Source organism: Folsomia candida, unplaced genomic scaffold, assembly GCF_002217175.1.
Source record: "Folsomia candida strain VU population unplaced genomic scaffold, ASM221717v1 Fcan01_Sc002, whole genome shotgun sequence".
In the NCBI taxonomy this organism is placed as follows: domain Eukaryota; kingdom Metazoa; phylum Arthropoda; class Collembola; order Entomobryomorpha; family Isotomidae; genus Folsomia; species Folsomia candida.
The window spans coordinates 3,505,810-3,521,934 of NW_019091194.1; the positions used below are offsets into that span (position 1 = coordinate 3,505,810).

Sequence of the window (16,125 nt, forward strand, 5' to 3'; positions counted from 1 at the left end):
TTTCTATAATTTGTAATTGTCGTGCTTTCTCTTTTCTAGAATTTTCGAATTCTCGTGCTTTCACTTTTATAGAATTCGGAATTCTAGGTCAATTTAAATTTTGCAATAATGGATGCAAATGCAACCAAACTTTTCATTATTGCCCGACCAAATCTGAAAAACCACAAAGTCACGCCAATCAACCGTACTAATCGTCTTTCTTGCAAAACGTCGGCGTTCTTATACTATCACGCGTATTCTCGAATTACATACTACTTACTCTTGAGCCCTTACAAAACAGAGTTGAAACTTATCAATGACGACAACTCGATCATGGTGAATAGGACAAACTTGTGTCAAAAGGTGCAGCATTTTAGATTAAAATACATTAATTAGTCCAAAATATTTAATACAGCATTTCTTTAATACTCAGACCATGTGTGCCATAGCTCACGCCTATGCCACCCTCAATGCTGTTTATCTTTTTTCCACGAGCATGGGTCAGCGAGAACGTCAAATTCAGGAAAATCCCTCCGAACTTTTCACAATCGCGACAAATTCCATGTTCGCATTCGCATTTGTAATCTATATCCACATTACTTGGTTCAAACGGGATGGATTAGCCAATCTGTACAACGTGTGTCATAATAATGACCACTTTCGCGTGCCGAAAAGGACGAAGGCGAATTCAGTAGTTTATAAGGTGCGCTCTTATACATAAGTGTAAATTCTAAATTAATTAATGTCCTTAATTATATATGTAGGAAACAGCCCTTGTCCTCATTGGCACCCTAATTATGGCCTACCTCGCAATCTTTGGCGTCACTGGGGATCAGTATGTCGTAGTTCTAGACCAATTCGCACAAGCCATTGAGGACGCAATTTTTGGAACTGAAGCCCAAGTCAACAAATTCATATCGGGCTTAATTTACTTCTCTGTAGCAATTCAGTTTTGCTACATGTCCATATTTTCGCACTTTGTGGTCATCATATTTCCCGACATGGCGTGCCTTGCGATCTTTGATATTGGGAAGAATTGTGCCAAGTTTTTAAAAGAGAATCCTGACTTGGAATTTCATCAGGTATTTGAACGAGCTAACTTTTCAGTCACTTTATTAAACAATTAAGCTGAAATCTGTCCAATAAAAATCTGCAGATACGAACGTACATAAGAAACGTTCAAAGCCTCGTATCCAACATTAATTCCATCGTCCAATTTCAAATCCTTCTTTTTGTCAGCAACGCTGGAGTAAATTTGACGATCGCCCTGCTCGATGTGCTTGATCCGGTCGACACCCAAATTAGAATTTCGTCCTCTGTTTATTCGACGGCTTTTATCGTTATGATTTTACTGACAGCTAATAGTGCGTCGCAGGTAAATATATGTAACCTACTTATTTAAATAGTCCCTTATTTTATTTGATGGCCAAGTCCTCGTGATACAGATGGAGAAGTTGTCAGATTATATTTACGACAGGAGAGACCGTCCAGGTTATCGAGAAAATGCGGACGTGCTCGTTCTCCTATCGGACCTTGAAACGAACCCGATTGCATTGAAATCATTCAAATTTCCGGTGACGTATGGATTCATCGTGACGGTGAAATTGTTTTTCATGAAATTGGAGTTAAATTTCTGTGAATTTTATATATGTATGTGCGTATTTTGTTTTCAAGGTGCTTTCAACATCTCTGACATATTCCGTTATCCTGCTCCAGTTTAGAGTCTCGACAAATAGTGGTCAATCTTAATTAAATGAGGGCGTAGTATTTAATCAATCAATTTGTTTTAATAATGCCAACTGGGTACAAATCAGGTTTTATTTTGCACCCAAACCGGCGAGAAATCTATGAATAAATAACGTATAAAATGGTCTCAATGTATAATAAACACTAACAGGAAGCACCATACAGCAATTATTATCATAACTAATTGTCTTAATTATCATGAAAAATGATATTTCTTATCTACATCATGAACTTAATTAGAATTTGCATGAGCACCTGTATATTTCCAACCTTAGTTAAGTAACAAATCCTGTTTTTTAGCCATAAATATTTCTAATTTTTGAATTCGATCTTTGAATCATGATTGGAATCTGTCTCCCACTCCCGACCCCTTTTCTCCTCAACTTTATCCCGTCAGTTAACTGAGTTATCAATTCCTCTTCTGTGGTATGCTCGTCATCATATTTTTCCTCAGAAAATACGTCCTCAACTCTCAACCGGGTCGAGATTGGGTCACCTTCTTTCTTATCCTTGTCAACTTTCACTTCCGGTTCTGAGCTTTTCCTCTGCTTTGTCACCGTGAGATTGTTATTTTTCTTAACGAGGTTTCTCCTGATTGTCTTCGTACCATTTCTACTGTTCGGTCGTCTCGCAAAAAATCCTACAATCCGATTAAAAACGCCACTCGATTGAGTTGGAACTGGTTTTGGTGGAGTTTTGAAAGCGTTTAGTTCTGAAATTTCCGACTCCAATTTCTCAAACCTGAAATAAAATATATAAATTATGACAAATTATTAGCAATTTTAATTAATTAATTCCAATCTTTAATTAGACAAACCTCTCGTTAACCCGATTACTTAACGCGTCAATCTTATCATCCACCTCACTCGCCAATGTGAGCAAGTGTACCGTAAAATTTTTGCCAGCTTCTCCCGTGGCAGAGGCAACTTTGTCCAATTGATGTACAACGACCTCCCCCAGCGTCGTCATCTTGTCCACGATCAGACTATAATTTTGGGCATGGTCCACTTTCACCTGATTGAAACCGAGGCCCAGTTCTTCAGTCAAGTTCCTCTGGGAAAGCAGGGCGGTCTCGACTTTCTCCGTGTGAGTGGTCAATTCTGCCACAATTTTCCCCTCCAGTTCCACAGATTGGTTGGCCAATTGAGTTATCGCCTTTAAAATGTCGCCCTCCACTCGTTCCGCACGTTCCGTTTCGTTGTTCATTCTCGCGTTAAGATGATCCTTCAACGTGACATGGTCGGACATCATCTTTGCAAAGTTATTGTTCAAATTGACATTCACATTCACGACTTGATCACAGTTTTCGATCTGTTTGTCTAAATTTTTCTGTAAAGTTGCCACCTTTTCTTCAGCGAGGTTGATTTTGTGCCCATTTCCGACCGACATTTCCTTCAAAACGTCCTCCCGTTCTGAGGCTCGTTTAAGCTCGTCATTGATATTGTCCAGCAGACCGGATTCGGTTGTTTGTGCGCGTGAAATTTCTTCAGCTATTTTACTTTCCAGCTCTTCCTCTGCATTCATGGCTCTTTTTGACTCTTCGATTAAAACAGAGGCCAACTTTTCCATCCTGGCTTGCACATCGGTGTGACCCTTGGTCGTTTTCTCCATCTCTTTCGTAATGATGGAGGACAACTGCGCCTCGGTTCCTTTAGCTCGGAGGGATTCTATGTTGATCTGAGCTCGCATGTCGTCCGAGAGAATGACCAGTTTGGATTTTTGTTCTTTGATTAAGTTCTGTAAACCGTCTTCAGACAGAGTTGCGCGTTGTACTTCGTTGTTAATCATGGCTTGGAGTTCGACATTGGTGGCCGTGTGTTTCAGCAGGGTTTCCGCCAGGATGGCTTCGGCTCGTTGTGCGCGAGATTTTTCGCTCACGATGAGCGAGTTTAGGTCGACCTCAAGACTGTCCAAGGATTTGATGGGGACTTGTAAGAGTTCTTTCATACTTCGGGTGGCGTTTTCCATCTCGGTGTGAATTTGTGCCGTGTGGTGGTCCAGTTCCTGGGCGAGGGTGGCATGCGATTTTAAACAGGTGTCTTGACAGTCGTCAATTTTTTGGGTGAGATTAGTCTCCAATGTTTTGCTAGAAGTGGAGATAGTTTCGAGGAGGTCTTGTCTCAAAGTGGTCTCCGCCTTGATGACGCGGTCAGTTTCGTGAACAACTTGGTCACGAAGGATGGTCAAGTTTGTAGAAATTTCTTGAATTTTCGAAACCATTTCAACCTCAGTTTTTGAACTGCGTGACTCCAATTGTTCCACGTGGGTGGAAATTTCAGACCACATGTTTCCAATGTTTTCCAACTGGAGGAGAGATTCTTCAAAGGCGTTGAATTGGGATTGTTCCTTGTCAACGGAAGAGTTTAATTTTTGGGACAATTCTTCGAAATGTTTCTGGTTCTCGAGGACCATCTTTTTAATTTGGGATTCCCCGTTGGAGCGTCGCATTTCCATTACGGTCATATCTTGGGTGAGGTTGGTGACTTGTTCTTCCAGTTTTTGGACTCGTTGGGCAGCATTCGTTTCAAAATCGGAATTGATCTTGTCCAAATGTTCAAAATAGTTTAGTTTGTCGATCGGGATGAATTTTGCGTCGTGAGAATCCACAGTTTTGGTGAGTTTGTTCAACTCGTTTTCCGTTTTTTTAAGGGCTGACTCCAAACTTGTGACGGTGTTGGTGTGCTCGGTATTTCTTTGTAAGAGATTAAGTAGGATGCAGGCGTAATCTGGTAAAAAAATTGCAAAATGTTCTTCGTCATGTTGGGAGTACAAATTTTGCATAAATTTTAAAACGGATCGTATAATCACCTCGTCCTGAAACTTGTTTGTTTGGATCTTCCAAAAGTGTTTGCAAACTGTCGTGAAGGCATTGGAGCGATACGGCTTTGCAGATGTCGACCTCGCTGGTCATAATTTCTCCATTTTTGTCTAGGGAATCCTCCACCTATCGATATACATGTACATAAATAAATTAGGTAAATTATTAATTAGTTGATTATTAATCAATTACATAATTACGACAAATATCGACTTGACTTACACACTGAAACTCTGTGGCGTTCGAGTGCATTTCATGCGAGTTGATGACATCTTCAAAATCTTCGCTGTCATCTGACTCGTCTGAGACTTCATTCTCCGCAGATGCCAAATTGTTCTGCACATTCACCGACTCAGAATCCGAAACGCTCTGATTAATGACTTGATTCATCCCACCGCTGGAATTACTTCTTTCACTCAAAACTGTAGAAATTCTTAACAAATTAATCAGAAATAGGGTGGACACACCCATGAAAAATCGGGTGTTATGCATTTTTCCAGATTCTTCAAAATAATGATAAGGACAGCAAAAAAATCGTGATGATACCACGAAATTCTGCGATGAACTGAGCCTTGGACATGGAAAAGCCTTGACCTTACCCTTCCCTTAACGTCATAATAATCATTAAGCGTCCAGCATAAAATCATTGTCAATCACGCTAAATTTAGCCAGATCAACGGGACCTCGCAATAAAGGTGGCACATAACAACGTGACGAAATACCTGCTGTAACGGGATCCCTTAACGTACGTGGTTTGGTGCCGTGAGAAAGTGCCTTCCATTCAGACTAGACGAGAAAAGGGCTACACCGAAAATAAGAGTGAGATGTAACGGGATCAATAAATCTTGATAATTATGCATGTCATTAAATTGGAAGTATAGTATTGAAGTTTTGTGTCACTATCATTGTTTGTTTATTAGAAAGCAAAATAACTTAATTTCGTAGTTCGATGCCAATAATAAAGTTTGTAGAATGCGTTTTGTTATACGTAAAATAGGGAATTTGATGATGATGTGGTGTTATGAGATGCAGGATAAATAAATAAAATCAGAACTAAATTCAAATAGTAAAATAATGCAATTTTCATCCCGTCGAGACAACCCCAGCGGCTATGGCCCCACCAAAAAGTGCCGCTGACCCTGCGCCAAGACCGAATAGGAAAGAAGTCAGGGCATTATTATTTCTTCTCCCATGATGGTAAGAAGGTGGTCCACCTCGTCTGATTTGACCGTAACGATGTGACCCTTCAGATATCAGGTCCTCCTGCTGGTCCAACCTCTGTGTTATGAAAATAGACAAATAAATTTTAGAAATCGGGAAAAAATATGAGAAAATATTGTTAAATATTTATTACATTGAAATTATTGCTTCTTTCCCGTCTCAAATTATTATCCCACGAGGAGGCAGAATTTCTCGCATTTTCGTAATAATTCAGATCCGTTCTTCCCATCACGACGGGACTAAGGAACACAAGGATTGCATTGAGAACTATGCAGGACGGGAATATTTCCATTTTTAAACTGGCTGAGATTGATAAGAACAGAGTTAAATATTTAGTTATTGACACATTCTTGATCGATGCGATACTGACTAATTTTAGATTTTGGCAGTTTAGTTTTGTCATTTTATACAGACTTATTGCAAACTATAATGCGATTCTTTTTTTTAAGCTTAAACATGCATGAACAGTAGTAGTCGAAGAGGTTCCTATAAATATATTGTGACTTATTTGCACACTTTATACCTACTTTAACAAGGAAGAAAGCCTCGTAATTCATGTAAAATGTTATACAAAAAATAATTTCTGCATCTTCTTTAAAGAAATGTAGCAGAAATAACTTCGTTCTCGATTTCGTACGCCTTCATTCACGCTTGAATGGTGAAAGAGAGGAGCGTTATGTTGGACGTTTGTCAAACAAAAGTGATGATGCGACATGGCATTTCAATTGTCTCACTTTTACTTGTTATTAGTTTGTACCAGATTAAATTGGGCTCAGGTGAACTCAACCATCTCATACGATGCATTAAAATTAGTGCTATGCTACTACTACCACTCTTATTTACTGTGTATGATAACATTCGATAATTGCTGCAGTAAATTCCAATTACATACGTGACATCTCAAGTTTTGACACATGTGTACATCGGATGTTGGTTACATCGATTGACTAATCACTCATATCAAAAAATGTTACACAAGAGTACAAATTGTTACTTAAATTGTTGACGTTGTTACCATAATTTTGATTGATTGTACACTGATCACTCGACAAATCGGTGATTCCCTGTACAAAAATCATGACCTAGACAGGTGTTATGTTTGATTCAATCCAGCCACTTGAACCACGAACGCTGTATCGTATGAAATTGTTTTCGATCAAGTTGGAATTTCACAACGCTCCCACTTTCGATATGTAACCACCAATCAATCATTTTTAGTTTCAATCTGATTATATTGATGTATTCATGTTTTTGCTCGATACAAGTGACATGATAAGAGAAATAATAAATAATTGATGATGAGGGCTTATCCAGTTTTAACGTTTCAGCAACGCATATAAAAAGGAGGGTGAAAGCGTAATTCTGTACGAGAGAGACATAGTCGGTCTGCTTGGTGGAAGTCATAATACATACATAAGCAAAAATGGAGGGGTTTAAGCTATTGGTATTAGCTGCTGCGCTTATCGGGGTCACATGTGGTGTTTCTATTTCAAATCAAGGTATTCAAATTTAAATCAAATATATTTTTAAGAAATACTTCATATATTTACTCGTATTTTTACAGAACCTAAGAAATTGGTCTGCTACTACGGATCATGGGCAGTTGTAAGTACAAAAAAACATCAATTATCCGCATAAAGAAAAGGTACTAATAAACTGATTAATTTCTCCAGTACCGTCCAGGAGATGGAAAATTTGACGTCGAGCATATGGACCCCATGCTTTGCACGCATCTTATTTACGGTTTTGCTGGCCTTGCTCAAGATGGGACTTTGAGAATCTTAGACGGTACCTTTCAATTACATTCAATTACATTTAATTAATGCCACATTTCTTTGCAATGGTTTATATATTTCAATTTCTTTTTTACTCCACTAGACTATAATGACCTCGAAGAGAACTGGGGACGTGGAGCTATGCGACGCTTTACGAACTTCAAACTAGTCAATCCCAACCTAAAAGTTTTGCTTGCAATTGGAGGTAAGTTCGTGTCACTCGATATTTATCGCATATTTACAGTACATACAGTTTGACACACTTTTACTTTAACAGGGTGGAATGAGGGGTCAATTCGATACTCCGACATGGCTTTGACCCAAGCTTCTAGAAGACGCTTCATCGACAGCGTTACTCCATTCTTGGATCGCTATAATTTTGACGGGTTCGATCTCGGTAAGTACACATTTTCTCATATTTATGAATTCCTAAAACTTCTGAGTTAAAATTGTATCAAAATTCCATTAAAGATTGGGAGTATCCCGCTGATCGAGGTGGTCGTCCAGAAGATAAGGTAATAAAATCGTAGCGTCAATAGTACATACAATTATTAGGTTTTTCACCTACAATTTTTTTAATAAATCATTAGGCCAACTTTGCCCTTTTGTGTGAAGAAATGCGAGCAGACTTTGATACTCGTGGCTGGCTTTTGACTGCTGCTGTGTCTGCTGGAATCCCCACGATCGATAAGGCTTATGATGTCCCATCAATCTCCAGGTACGTAAGATAACGTGTCAATAATAATACGCATTATATAAGATTATATAATTGACTATTGAAATTTAATGACTAACAAAATAATGAACACACAGGTCCCTGCACTTTATCAACGTTATGACTTATGACTTTCACGGGGTAAAAAAATACGAAATTTTTGACAAAACATTTAGATAAGATGTTACCAAAATTTTAATTTTATGGTCATTATTTCATAGGGCTGGGAATCTTACACGCATCACAACTCTCCCATGGACGCAATCCCAGAAGTCGACACTGGAAACAATACTTGGCTCAATGCTGTAATTATTATTTGCATATTACGCACAATAACGATATCCAGTTCGAAATTAATTAATATTTTGTCATTTTGCAGAAAAGTGCGATTGATCACTGGATCACGAGGGGGTGTCCTCCAGAGAAACTGATTTTGGGAATGGGAACTTACGGGCGTGGGTGGACGTTGAACGACGCTAGCGAAAATGGGTTCTATGCCCCTGCAAATCAACCAATCGAGGCTGGCCCTTATACCAGAGAGCCAGGTAATTTATTCAAATAATGAACCTTTTTAACAAGCTAAACTTCATGCAAATCTATTTAATCACAGGTATTTGGGGTTTTAATGAGGTAAGTAATTAATTCTATTAAATGCATGAAATCAAAGTGTGCTAGATTATACTAAATTCAACATTATTTGTCCAGGTTTTGGAGAAATTCGCCCAGGAACCGGGACAATGGACGATTGTACGAAACGAGTTTGTCGCCGCACCCTACGCCTTCAATCAAAGAAAATGGATCAGTTATGATGACGTTGAAAGTATCAATGGTCGAGTGAGTTTCAAAATTCAATGCATATTCATATTTCTAAAGATTTTACGATTTTACGATTCTGGTACTTGTAGGTTTCCTACGTCTTGGACAAGGGCCTCGGAGGTGGCATGTTTTGGAGCATTGAAACCGACGACTTCCACGGACTGTACAGCTCAGAGGCATTTCCTCTCTTGAAAACTGCGAGGCGAGGGCTTATCGGGGGTGATATTCCGACACCACCACCAACCACGACCGACCCCACGGCACCGGTAAGTTAATTGGCTAATTAATTAATTAACTAATTAAAAGGCAAACTGGCATAAATATATATGTACAACCAGTGCATATTTATAATTATTCCAATTCTACAGACCACTGTAACCACGCCACGCCCAAGTCCCCCACCAGACGGTCTCTGCACGGCTCCAGGGCTCGTGCCGAACCCAACGAATTGTCGCATCTACCACATGTGCGTCCCAATCGGAGGGGGCGAGTACGACGTCGTCACCTATCACTGCCCCGAAGGAACCGTTTACTTTCCTGATATGCAGATTTGTAATTGGTTTGACGGCCCAGGTTGTCCATAAACAGACGTATATTGTACCTCAACAGAATACGACTAACAAACTCTTCCCTGTGATTTAAATTATAGTAACTTAAATTTTAAATATGTGATATATAAGTGCCAAAAGTAGAAAATAAATATTTTGTAAAATAATATTTGAGGTTCACTCATGTAAACCAATCCAGTTTCACAAGTTAAGTTCTTAACTTTGTGCATATTTACATATTAGCATGTGCAAAATTTAAACTCGATTCGATAAGTGGTTATCATGCTGAACGGTTATCCTGACTCGGGAGTTGTATACACACACATAAAACAAATATTAGTAATAACAAACGGTTCGTTGATATGTATCTGAAATTTAATTACCTAAGTCAAATAAAGTACATACTTGCCCTAATTTAAGAATAGCATTTACGTATGTATGCATTTTTATTAAAACCAGGATAAACAATATTTTGAATTGATGTACAGAAGCAGGTATTTCCACAAAAGTGCAGGTTAATTAATAGCAGCAGCAGCCACATTTCATCCATAAATTCCCTGCAGGATTTTCCCACAACCTGTTCTCGACGTCTTATCTGCGCAAAGATCTTAACATGGCTGGAAGGATTACTAAATAGTAGGTATGCGCCTTCTGTGCAAAAACTGCATACTAATTTTCTCATATTTATTTTAGCAATAAAGCCACGCTGAGATTCTGGATCCTGGGATTTCTCGTCTCGGTCCCTGCGTCTATTTATCCACTCACAATAATGTGATTTTGATCCCATTTCCCAAACACGTCGCTCAAAATCTTCCTTTACTTTTGATGAATTGATTTTTAAATACGACAGTAAATTAATTGTGATTAATTATCTGAGAAATGAAGGGCAGTATATTATTGCAAATCCTATTTATATCGTGCTGCCTGGTACTCATTGTACATGGCAAAGTACCATATTCCAATAATCTACTGGTTCCAGTAGGTGCGTCTGCCGGGTCTAAAATTAATTGCAGTAAGTGAAACCAGCATAATTTCCTGTATTATCTACTAAAGATTAAAAATTATCCTAATTTTTCAGCATGTGGGCGAATTTACAACTACACAGAAGCAGGAACTGGCAAAATGCCGTGGGTTGGGGTCCTAGTTCATAAGCATGACTCGCTCCAAACCCCGTTATGTTGGGGGAGCCTTATCAACGACAGATACGTCTTATCTGCTGCGTCTTGCACATCAAAGTAGGCAAATAATCGCACAAAAATAAGTACTCCCACTGCTAAATATACCATTAAATATTTTGCACGTGTATCCAGGTATAAAACGGAGGACGTAGCAATTGTCCTTGACCACTTTGGCGTTGCAGACCCACGTTTCCCCTACGCGACAAAGGTAGCATTTGTCGCCTCCATAAAAAACCATCCTCGATTCTCCGTCGGAAATCATACATATGACAATGACATCTCTCTCATCAAATTGCGGGACCGAATCGATTTCACGAATGGGGACAAACTCGCCCCCGTCTGCCTTCCCCCGGATCCACGGCTACACGCCAAGAAATCTGGCAGGTCAATTCAAACCCAGCAAAGTCAAGATAACAATAATGCAATTCACAACCACAATGGTGCCTCAACCGACAAAAAATCAGGGATGGAAGCATTTCTGTTTCACAGCAAGCAGTGTGACTTTCCACATGGAAGTATTCACGAGAAGCGGATGACCGTGGGGGTGTACAAGGGGCGAATTAGCAGCAATAATAATACAAGTAAATACAGCGAAAAGTTTGATTTTGGTTATATTTTGAGATATGTTTTTTGCCTCTAGAATATCCGGATACGCGATATTCTTACAGTCTTCTCGTTCTTCAGGGTCTGAGGCAGGAAGCATGCCTTAAATTTTACAAGAACAGGGTCGAGTCTCAGTTTTTCTGTGCGGAAGGGATTTCTGGAGAGGACGCTCTAAAATCGAGGGACAGGTGCAATGTATGTGCATATTCTGTTATGTATTTTGTACATTTTTCTGCGAAAACCATGCTTATCAAGAACATAATTTATAAATAGACGGACCCCGGCAGCCCTTTAGTCACATTGAGGAGAACCAGGTACAAATGTGACCCTGACTTTACCCCCGTCGCAGAAAAGGACATTTTAACCGTGAGATTTGTGCAAACTGGGATTTCCACGAACCAAAAAGAATGCATAGAACCGAAACATCATCCGTATCCGATCCTACTTTTTACGAGTGTCTTCCGTAAGTACAAACGTTATGAGTACGGATATCTGTATAGATTTATAGATTAAATTTTAATGCATGCAAATATTTGATAGGTTATCGGAAATGGATCATGGAAGGCACTCGAGATGCGGGATATTGTTTGAATAGTCCGTAATTGAATGCAAACATAATTATTTTTTGTGTATTAAGTGGGCCGTGAATAAATTAGTGGATCGGATTGATTTTTGTTTGACCGTGAATCGGCATTTATTTTACATATGCATATCTTAACTTATTTTACTAAAAAATTACAGGTACCACTCATACATATATTCCACACATATAAATATGTATGTCTTTATAAGATTCATAACTATGTATTATAAGTATGTACATAAGTAAGTACGACAATTTAGGTAATTAATCCTAAGTTAACAAACTGTAATCCCCCACCTTAAGTTTTTTTTACTGAATTTTAACAAGGTCTAAATTTTGCAGACCGATAAGAAGCATAACAAATGTTTCGTGGAACATTATACGCATGTATAGCATAAGTACATCTTAAATAAGTATGTATAAATAAGCATTCTTATCTTGGCACGTTTCTTACATTTAAATTGCATTGCTTTTCATTACTTTAATTAGAGAAACTTAACAAAATGCAGAAAAACACATTTCTGACCAGCACTGTATTTGACAGCAGTTGACCATAGTTGAGATCAGTAGTTCATTTTGTTCAGACTTTTTGTATGTGTACATAAATTTTTCTTAAACTATGTAGTAGCACACACATCGCTATCTGATTGCTTGATGAACCACGATCAAAATCATGGAAATGATTCCTCCCGAAAAAATTGGTTGTGTCAAAGATCCTCCATTTCCCCTTCCACCACCACCACCGCCACCTCCACGACCATAGAAAAAACCGCCCCCACGACCTTTGGATCCACTACCACCGCGGAATCCTCCTCCTCCTCTTCCACCTCTGCTTTCCACGTGCAAAATGCACATTACGAGAAAGACAAGGCAGAGAACGGTAAACACTTTGATGTTCAACTGTCCCATTTTGTATAAATTTCCGAGACAGAAAATTTCTGTTTTATGTTTTATGTCGGAACAGAATGAGACTTCCTTCCTTCATAAACCGAAGTTTGCTAACGTTTGCATGTCGAGGATGCGTGTGAAACCGTCTTATAAGTAAAATGCAACTGTAGCCGTAAATGACGCAAATTGTACATACAAGTAACACTGCTATTCGTGACTACTATGTATCAGTATGTTACTTGGAAATGGTGATAAAGAAGCCGAGGGACTGGTTTCGCGTCACACACACGAGCTCATGATCGCGAGTAACGTTAACGTTCTAATTCTGACATGGTACATATGTAACTACATAAATATCTACATACGCAAATATCTAACTGAACAAAAAAAACTTTTTGTTGATGAGTCAGCACATCGATTCTGCTGAAGTGTTATGATATTTAATGTATGTTCAGGTATGTACATCTAAATTCAAAAAGTTAGGATGGGCAGTTCTTTTTATGCCAGTTTTTGTCGATGCTTGACTATTTAACTGCGCAACAATGATGACTTTGGTTATTTAAATCAGCTCGAGTTTGTACATAATAGAAAACAATTGCCATGAATCGCTTGTTTATGATGGGATCTCGATTCAATATGTACAAATGCATTCTCATATTTATTCAGAAATCATGACAATAATAGTTCAATTTCCTTTCATCGGTGTTTCTATAAGTATTTTTATTGATCCATATCAAAAAATTGAGTGAACAAAACACACAAACGAAATACATTTACCTTAATAATCAATACATCACATTTTTGATACACAAAACATAACCACTGGGCAACCGACCCATAAGAATTATGCTCATATTTATTATTGCGGCCTCTCCACAAATAATAGCAGGCTGACGACACTTTCCACGTAGTAATTCCTCATCAGCATGGCTGTCGGGTTACATCCATCCGTCCCCCAGTGGCAAATGCAGGATGGGGCATTGATTCTATCTTTGACACATGCCAGGATTTTGTTACTGTATCTGCTCAGAATTTTTAGGCATAAGTAAAAAATCCGTGTTTCCAAAAAGTAAACATTTCTGAAGAATTGCATCGTATCTCACCCATGACTCAATTTCACCTCAGAAGTTGGATGACGTCTTTTACACTCTGCAACAGCCCGTCGTAAAACGTTGCCGTCTTTTAGGAAATATGGGCTCAAACATTTTTCTGTCCCGTTCGTCCAGTCGTCTAATTTTAGGAGAGAGAAAAACCGGAAATTTTAGAAATACATTTCTGAAAAATTAAGTAGTACCGTAGCACAATTACCGATTATCGTCGTTTTATTCCTCACACATGCCTCCTCTCTAAGATACAAGTCGAATTGGTACGCTTCCGCAAGCGGAGAAGTACTTCCGGTCGTTAAACACTCATTCACGAAAGTGTGCATCTTTTCGAAGCAGGTCGAATTGAAGGATTGACACGTCATTTCCAAGTCGGATGAGGTATTCGTCAAAACTTGTGACGTCGATAATGTCGTTGTGTTCGCTAAAGAAGTGTCGGTAGAAATAGTAGTACTGCTGGGTGTAGTAGTAGTAGTGCTGTTAGTGGTACTATTTTTGTCCTCTGGAGTAGAACTATTAATTGATGATGCCAAAGTTGAGAATAATTGGAAAGTAAAACCATTCACTGGACATGTTACGGCTGCTTCCTGTGTCCAATTTAAAATCAACCAATTAATCAATTTAAGCACAATTAATCACATTATAAGTCAATCGTCAGCATTACAAGAAAATATGTATGGAAAATCTTACAATTTCTTCCAGACTAATTTTGGACCCTGAATTGCAATATGAGGATCTAATCTTTTCGTAAAATTCTTGATCAGAAATTGGTCGAGCCGTCGTGGTTGTACTTCTTCGAGTGGTGGTGGTGGTGGTATATGTTGACGCTGGAGGCGTCGTCGTGGTCCCAAAAAATGAACTATCCGATGATGAAGACGACGAATGAGATTTCGACGAGCTTTTTCCTTTAAATACTGATTTTATTCCACTCTTTATTCCACCTCCACCTTTACTTCCTTTTGGAAATGAGTGGACACTTGGTGCAATGGCGATGGCAAAAACTACGATGCAAATTAGGGGGCGTCCATAAATCACGTGATCGATTTTGGACAATTTTGACCCCCTCCCCCCCCTGGTGACATTTGGTGATAATTTCGCTACCCCCCCCCCCACCGGTCACGTGACAGGAGATGATGACTCAAATTAAATCATGTCCGGAATATATTCCGGACAACATGATTTAATTTTGGGCATTCCCTAGCAGGGGAATGTACTCGAAAAAAAGTAAAACTGGTTACCCTCCTCCAAAATTGTCTATGCAACTTTATACAGTATGGATGCGATTTTTACCCCGAATAAAGGTGTTTTTTTTACACGGAATCAAGTACAGATTGCTAAGAGTGTAGCAATATTAGTCCAGTGTTTTTTAAATCATCAATCAAATTAAAGCTACACACATGTGTAAATAACTCCATCTTTAAAACGCCAGTCAGACAAGAATTTTAAGTCGAAGCAAGTTTCTAAATGTGCAAAATGAAAATCAAATCTATATAACGTGCGTGTGGTATGCCAAGAGAGTTTATATATAACTCTGATGACATTTATTGGCATATACAAAAGTTAAACAAAACTTTACTCATGTCACGTGACATCTGACCATCTACCCCCCCCCCTGTGATAATTGGTGATAAATTTCAGACCCCCTCCCCCCCTCTAATCGATCACGTGATTTATGGACGCTCCCTTATGAAATGTTTCATTTTTGAGGAAATTGTAATGTGTGTATCTTCGTGAAACTCTTTATTTACAATGACTTCTTTTATACACAATTGAGCAGTTTCGTTACCAAAAAGTTTTTTTTTACAAACGTGACTTATAATTAGTAGAGGTAGGTATAGCTTCTTGGAATCTGCAAAATAATTGTATTTATGATGTAGAAACAGGTTGGTCAAGTTTTCATTACAGAAAAGTCTATGAGCACTTGCGATAAAAATTTGTCAAACGAAACACAACATTTCAAGCGTCACTAGAAAATTAATCCGTAATGCATAACGTGTTTCGATTACGTATTTATGGATTACAAGTTAAAAATTAAAAGGTTTAATTATGGATTTAAATTCACAACTTTGGTCTCTTCATGGTATCATCATTTTTCGACAAATTTTATGCACAAAATTGTCCAGCTCTTGACTGGGGATTTAATCAGTCTCCA

General features: G+C 38.5%; 4 protein-coding genes across 5 annotated transcripts; 3 read left to right on the plus strand and 1 right to left on the minus strand.

Moving 5' to 3' along the window:
• The first annotated feature begins 423 nt into the window (after positions 1-423).
• On the plus strand, positions 424-1,794 carry LOC118434616. Of its 2 annotated transcripts, XM_035848528.1 has the most exons (5): positions 424-682; positions 744-1,061; positions 1,136-1,354; positions 1,425-1,577; positions 1,654-1,794. In XM_035848528.1, exons 1-5 carry the CDS (start codon positions 476-478, stop codon positions 1,726-1,728), a joined length of 972 nt encoding a protein of 323 aa, XP_035704421.1. In that variant the 5' UTR covers positions 424-475; the 3' UTR covers positions 1,729-1,794. The 2 variants fall into 2 exon arrangements, with proteins under 2 accessions (XP_035704421.1, XP_035704420.1); XM_035848527.1 differs by having other exon boundaries at positions 1,425-1,732.
• Positions 1,729-6,177, minus strand: LOC118434615 (centromere protein F-like). The gene is made up of 5 exons (XM_035848526.1): positions 5,898-6,177; positions 4,766-5,821; positions 4,534-4,669; positions 2,543-4,451; positions 1,729-2,466 (listed from the first exon to the last, which is right to left on the minus strand). Exons 2-5 carry the CDS (start codon positions 5,033-5,035, stop codon positions 2,022-2,024), a joined length of 2,760 nt encoding a protein of 919 aa, XP_035704419.1. The 5' UTR covers positions 5,036-5,821; positions 5,898-6,177; the 3' UTR covers positions 1,729-2,021.
• Positions 6,178-7,112: 935 nt separating this feature from the next.
• LOC110844070 (chitinase-3-like protein 1) lies at positions 7,113-9,787 on the plus strand. Its single transcript, XM_022090185.2, has 14 exons — positions 7,113-7,263; positions 7,329-7,369; positions 7,438-7,552; positions 7,643-7,744; positions 7,817-7,936; positions 8,011-8,054; positions 8,130-8,257; positions 8,353-8,395; positions 8,476-8,559; positions 8,634-8,799; positions 8,865-8,884; positions 8,960-9,088; positions 9,160-9,336; positions 9,439-9,787. Exons 1-14 carry the CDS (start codon positions 7,188-7,190, stop codon positions 9,652-9,654), a joined length of 1,461 nt encoding a protein of 486 aa, XP_021945877.1. The 5' UTR covers positions 7,113-7,187; the 3' UTR covers positions 9,655-9,787.
• A 338-nt stretch (positions 9,788-10,125) lies between these two features.
• LOC110844163 (phenoloxidase-activating factor 1) lies at positions 10,126-12,069 on the plus strand. Its single transcript, XM_022090297.2, has 7 exons — positions 10,126-10,254; positions 10,312-10,630; positions 10,697-10,853; positions 10,929-11,377; positions 11,437-11,594; positions 11,673-11,862; positions 11,940-12,069. The coding sequence occupies exons 2-7, from the start codon at positions 10,498-10,500 to the stop codon at positions 11,999-12,001; spliced, it is 1,149 nt and encodes a 382-aa protein (XP_021945989.1). The 5' UTR covers positions 10,126-10,254; positions 10,312-10,497; the 3' UTR covers positions 12,002-12,069.
• The last annotated feature ends 4,056 nt before the right edge of the window (positions 12,070-16,125 follow it).